The sequence below is a fragment of the Cantharellus anzutake genome (genome assembly GCF_015039405.1).
Source record: "Cantharellus anzutake strain C23 chromosome Unknown EI90scaffold_189, whole genome shotgun sequence".
NCBI lineage: Eukaryota > Fungi > Basidiomycota > Agaricomycetes > Cantharellales > Hydnaceae > Cantharellus > Cantharellus anzutake.
This window is the reverse complement of record NW_024067139.1, coordinates 109398-116151: the sequence shown is the minus strand read 5'-3', so window position 1 is coordinate 116151 and position 6754 is coordinate 109398. Positions and strand designations below refer to the sequence as shown.

The 6754-nt window shown below is 46.3% G+C and overlaps 1 protein-coding gene across 1 annotated transcript; it reads right to left on the bottom strand.

The window, feature by feature from the left end:
- Positions 1-5379: 5379 nt before the first annotated feature.
- Positions 5380-6086, bottom strand: EI90DRAFT_3137435 (uncharacterized protein; the record flags this gene model as incomplete). Its single annotated transcript, XM_039064849.1, has 2 exons — positions 5380-5976; positions 6027-6086. 2 exons carry the CDS (start codon positions 6084-6086, stop codon positions 5380-5382), a joined length of 657 nt encoding a protein of 218 aa, XP_038908014.1.
- Positions 6087-6754: the final 668 nt, after the last annotated feature.

The window sequence follows — 6754 nt, the reverse complement described above, 5'->3', positions numbered from 1 at the left end:
ATCTGTCCTTGTTCATTGCATGCAGAAACAGATACACCCCAGTCCTTGGGAAACTTTGGCATTTTGAGCACAGAGAGAGAGTCTTCAGCACGCTTGGCATGGGTCTGGGCATTGTCAAAGATGAGGACATGTTTCTCATTGGGGTATGTTTGAAGAAGAATGTCCATAGCTTGAGATGCCTGTGCAAGAATGTCCTCATTAGTGAAATACCCATCTCTATTCTTTCCTGGTTTGAGAATGATGCATGCATCACGACCATCATGACCCTTGAGCCAACCATAGTCTGCAGAGGTAAAGTCGGCAACCATAAGTGAGGCACCCTCTCCCTTAGGATAGGGCTTGGCAGTTTCTGAATTATGGACCCAGCGCACCCTACGGCGATCATGTGCATAAAAGATGGATTCATCATGAAACCAGAGAACCACCCACTGGCCTTGAGAAAAATCCAACCTTTCCTCATCCCCATTCTCATCCCACTTCCTCATCGACTTTGCATACTCAGCCATTTGGGGCAGGAAAACTGACTGCTGATAGTGGACAACATCATCGTGCTCATGGCCATCTGAGTATTGGCCTCTTTTCTCCTGTTGCCACCGATATCCCATGATATGCAGCCAATGTTGAGCTGTCCAAACAGACACTGATTTGTCACGTTCCAACCACTCTTTCATCTCCAATCTATGAGAAAGTCCACAATATCCATTGCTGAGATGTATGGTCCAAGTCCATGGAGGTGAGTCTCAAGTTCCTCTTTGAGATCCTCATCTGTGGCAAGGACTGAGGAATTCCATTGGCCATATGGATTCTGTGGCAATTTCCTCTCATGAATGAATGTCCGGCACCATTTCCGCAAGTGTGATGCATATGAAGTTCCCTGATTCCATACATTTGCGACAATTGTTGATGTGTGAACCCAGCCCAGGTCTCCACATCTTCCATTTCCCCCAGAGCCATAGATCTGGAGAAGTTGGAGCATTTGCTGTGCTCGTACTTTGTAAGGGGCAGTTGGAGTGCTGACCCTGGTGACCCTGCTGTCCTTTGCCTGTCGATAATGTAAGCAGTATAGAGCTATATTATTGACAGGACATGGAAGAAGGTAAAGAACTATATACATTTGTTGTATCTTATTTGTAACGAGAATAACAATGAATAAGATACTTGACCTGACAACCACCACCCATTCCTTACATACTTCCACCATTCGATCCAGGTGAGTTTTCTTGTAGCCTCTCCCCTTATCCCGTGATGGCCAAAGGGTCTGAGTGAGATCTTGTGCTGCCTCAGTAGCATTGTCTCTCTTTGGAGGTAGAAAGTGGGATTGGGAGTGGGAGGAGACCTTGTTATGTTCAGGAGTGGGGGTTGGGATCTTTTCTGGCCTGGGTTCAGGTGTGGGTTCAGAGGGACTGCACATGCGATTTGGAGTCTCCAAACTGTGGTGATGGCTTTTGTCATATCCATACATACCCGATCCCAAACCGACTCCCAGACCCTCATCCTCGTCCCCTCTGGAGTCCTACCCTACTGCTGTCCGTTCCGATATTCACCTTCAGACCTGACACCACTCTTACTCCTCATGTCACCTCCACCCTTCCATCCTTCTCCTACCCTATCTCCGTCCGCTCCGATACTCACCTCAGACTGAACATCACTCCTCTCGCCACCCTCCTCCTCTTACTCCTCACGACACCTCCACCCTTCCATCACTCTCCTACCCTACCTCCATCTGTTCCAATACCCCCTTCGGACCTGACACCATTCCTCCACTCCACTCCTCACTCCTCTCATCTCTTTCCCCCCTCTGACCCTCTTCTGCCAAACCTCCACCAAGTTACAACCTTCCACTGCTGTCCCATACCCCATAGCCGGACACTGCTTGTGCCTTCGCTCCGAGATTCCGTCATAGTTCCAACCTTGGACTTTGACTCCACCTTGGAGGTACTCTCCAAAAGTGTAATCCTGCATCATGAAATCATGACTCCTCATGACATGTCACGAAATTTCATGACTCCTCATGACATGTCATGACAATTGAATTGAATCAGACATTTTTTACATTGAAAATTTTGGATTTCATGACAGTTCATGACAAATTGTCATGAACTGTCACCAAATTTCATGAACCATCATGAACCATCATGTGCTGACAAGGTTCATGACTGCTGGTGACACAATATGACATGATGCCTCATGGAGGTTCATGAGTGGTCATGATGTTCATGAACCCTCATGACCTTTCATGACAGGTCATGAAGGTTCATGGAGTGTCATGGAGTGTCATATGTTTATTTTGACCTTTCCCCATCATGTAAAATGCTATAATGTCCCATGATGCATCATGGACATTCATAATGCTCCGTGAACATGTATGATGAGTCAATGCATGAGATGTCACAAGCACTTATGAACTGTCATGTGACAGACCTTATTTGTGACAGCACTGACTGATCAACCTCCAACTCATGGACTTGTGTCAGCACCACACTGAACTCCGCTTTTCCTCCAGCCACCTTTGCTGCTTGGTGTCAGAAACAGTGCTTGAGGGTATTCGTGGGAAGTGGAGCAGAGTATGGCAGTGTGAGTGATCACTTAGCTGATAGGTTACTCCATTGCAAGGCATCAGGGGGTTGGGATGTTGGTTTCAACAACTCAGTGGGAGCGTTGTGCCACATGCTCTAGGCTATCCTGTATTCAGGTGTAGTGGAGGGAACCTGGTGGCAATGTAGCCTCAAGTGAAGACGAAGTCAGAGGTGAACTATTGTCAGGGCATACCCTGCCTGACCCCATGCCACACCGTGCCACCCTACTCCACTTCCCCTGCCATTGCTTCTTGCTCCTCCTATCTCACCTTCCCCCTCACCTTTCCTTTTTCCTCTTTCTCTCTATTTCTGTTCTATGGTCAACTTCCTCTTTCTCTATGTACCAGTGTTGGGCAGACATGGTCCCAAATGGTTGCATGGTCTGAAGTCCAAAGGTCTGATTCAGTAGACAACGTCTTTCCCATGGTCCGAATTGTCCCATCAGTTGTCTGTTGGCTAAAGCCAGGACCTCGCTAGTTCAATGTCAGCAGTGTCAGCAACGAGTTTTGCGGAAATAGCTGCAAGGTGATCACATGAGGCTCGGGTTATCCCTCATCCGGTTGGAAATCGGCTACTTCCATATTTCGGACCTTGAGACAATGGACCCTTGTCAGAAGCACAATCAGACCAAAAATGGTCTGATTGGTGGTCTGATCATGTCAATGCCAACACTGCTATGTACCACCGGTGCGCCCACATACCTGGGAACGCTGCACACCCCTCCTGTACCACTACACCCTAATGCCACTGCCCCTATCACCACACCCACTGCACACATTCCCACCCACACAGTGACCACCCCCAGGATCTCCTGCAGAGACACCCAGAGGGGTGCAGCTGTGTGCAGAGATGACATGGCTCCTTCCATGTGACCTCAGCCACATGTATATAACAGCACCCAGGGTGGGAACAGAAGAAGCAGCCTTCATCTCACTTTCCCACTTCAGACTAAGTGGTTGGGGATGCTCACCCCACAACAGGACCACTGCTATGCATAGCCACTACTTGTCCCATTGAGTCCCCTGTGCTGGGACTTTGCCACTTTCAGAGCTGTCCCTGACAACTATGGACAAGAGGACTTGGGGGGTATTCTAGTTGACATTCAAACTGGGGTACATAGGTAGTATACTATCTACAATGCATAAATACGAAAGGGAGAACAGAAGAGGGGCTGGTCAGTCTGGCACCTGAATGGGAGGCAGAGTGGTGAACATGACAAACTAAATGAGGGATGAGAACCAGGGAGACAGAGAGTGAGAGAATGAATGAGAGTGGAATGAACAATTAAACAAAGAGACAAAGTAGGGAGGCAACTGACAACTTGGGTGCCAATATAGTAGCAGATCAAGTGTCAATATTTTACTTATTCATTCTTCACCTGGGTTCTTGTCTTTGATAATCCCCACTCATTTCTGGACTGACTGGCCCTTCCCATGATTTCTCTCCCTTATTTATACCTTGTAAATACTTTCAGGGACCTTAGTCTGAAATCAACTAGAGCAACCCCCTCTTGTGTGATGCTTTCATATCACTTTCAACTTAAGGGTAACATGTAATTAACCATTATGCCCCCAACTGTCATTGTTGTACCAACAATCCTAATTTATGATCAATCACAACATTTCTTGGGAAGACTCATAGTGATTCATGAAGGTCCATGAGGGTCCATGATCCTTTATGAAGGCTCATGACACTTCATAACACTTCATAGACAGGCATGTAACCACTCAAAACCTGCCTGGAACCACTTAAGTCATGAGCAATCATGACCCCCCATGCAGGTTCATGACATCTCATGAAATTCCATGATGGTTTGTCATGAACTGGCATGACTGTGTATGACACTTCATGCTGCTTCATGAAGTTTGGTGACCATTCATGAAATGTCATGACTTCCATGATGGTTCATGAACTGCCATTACACTTTTTGCAAGTTACTGCCACCTTGACTTAAGTCCATTGCATTGGTGACCTCATACTACGTAAACACCATTGCCAACATTCCTTGGACTTTCAACCCTGCCTCCGTAACCTCTGTAAGCTCCGTAACCTCTGAGCTCCATGGATCATACTCGGCACTTTCACTGTTTGTAATGTATCTTTCACATTTTCCCCTCATCCTTATTTGGACTGCTGCTTCTCTCCATTCTAGCCAGTTAGTCATCATCCCCACTTCACCTCATCCTCCTGCCCCTCTGGGCTTCACCCTCCCTATCTCCTTTCAGATGTACCACAGGTTCTGACCTATGACCTTTGGTACCGCTCTGCTTCTGTCATCCCTTTGTTCCCGTTTGGATGCCTTTGCTCCGATTTGGACCCCCTTTGATTTCCTTGTGCTTTCGTCTCCCTATTATATACAGGTGCTTGTACATACTTGTTATGGGAATGGGAATTTCCCATTTTAGACTCTTATGGGTTCTGTATCACATGATTTGTATAGTAATTAAGTTTAACCAATCATTAATCAACAAAAACCTGCTGCCACACTACCTGTTCAACAACATGTTAAACCATCTGTGAAACCACCTGTAAACCCCTATGTCCAACCCCCTTCCCTATTCCTGCACCAGAATGGACAAAAATGGGTGCTTCTGGCCCCATTTTTGTAACAATACTCATTTTGGACCTTCAGTCTAAAATTGACCTGAAATGCCCCCTAGAGACTTCCTGCTCACCACCTCTGAAATTAAGGACCAAATGGACAAACAGCAATGGCACAGCGCTCCGCATGAGTTGCTGAGGCCAAGGTCCCTCCTTGCTAAGTCTCCAGTTCCCCTCCGGAATCGTCTGCCCTTGCCCAGTTCTAACAGCTTTGAGATGATATCATCACTGGGCTAGGAGGGGGCTGAGTGTGGTGTGTTGTACCCTGTGGCTGCTGCCAGTCTGGGTGTCCACAGGCCCAGGTGGGTACTGGGGAATTGGGAGGGAATGATGCCAGGGGATTTTGTTGTTGAAAAAAATCAATAATTGTGCATTTCTTTCCATCAATAGTGGTCTTCCTTTGCTTCTCCTGGAGTCCCTTATGAACCTCCTTCTCTTTTGCCTTATCCCAGCATAGACTGCGCTCAGACCAGGTGCTGTTTATGGTTTTTCCAGGGTATATCACTTTGTTGCCAGGTATCTTGCCACGGACATTGGCCAGGTAACCAAGCTTTGTCTGAGACTCATGAAGATATTGAATAAATGTGTTTTCGGATGACATTGCAGGGTTTGGTATTTCATCTATATCAGAGTTGCTATCAGAGTCGGGACTACCAGTCAAGTCAACAGAGCCACATTCTCCAGTGCCAACACCAAATGAAACACTGCCACTAGTCCCATCCAAGAATCTCCCATGATCTGGAAAGGCACCTGAGCCCATTCCATCTAATCCTTCAATAGGAACACTAGTGCGCAATTTCTGAAAACAGGTGAGATGGTCCCACTTCACAATTATTTGACTTCTCTAACCTTTTTCTGGGAGAAGTGTCCAAGGTTATTTGCATGCTTGCATTTTTTGCTTATAGGCATGATGGAGTAAGGCACAGAGGCAGGTGGAGGCAGAGAAAGGGCAAGTTAGCATTTACTTCCCTCTTTTGGAAATTGGTAATTCCCGATTCAATTGGATCCGGTATGCCCCGGCTGCCAAAATGCTGGGAGCTAATTTTTCAATTGTACTTTCAAATGCATTGGGATTGAGAAGAAAGTTGATTCCCAGCATCAACACCCTTTTTGTCATCTCATTTTGATTGAGTTGAGATATCAAAATTCGGCGACCTAGGAGGTCTTTTTTAGGGTGTACTTTACATAACTTAGGGCCTAGAAATAGTTAAACAGTGTTGTGTTCCAGGTGGAGGGCCTGGTTAGTTTTCAAATATTTTGTATCTGGAGGGTAATCACTTGTGCACATTGTAACAGGGATTTGCTGGTGTACCATAAACAAGCCAAATCCCATGATTCTACCACCCTTAACCAATGTTCTCTCCTGCATATTTCTTATTTTTCCTGATTTTTCTGATTCCATTTCTAGTCACTAGAGCCCGATTATTAAAGAAATGGGTTATGGGTGATCCATTTCTTTCCATCCTTATAGACGACTTGGAATCGTTGACCTTGTGTATGTAGGGTGGCCTAGTTGTGTAATGAGTATTGTCCGATAGCCTTGGAGCTTTTGACGGAAAGCTGAGACCTCGTGGTGA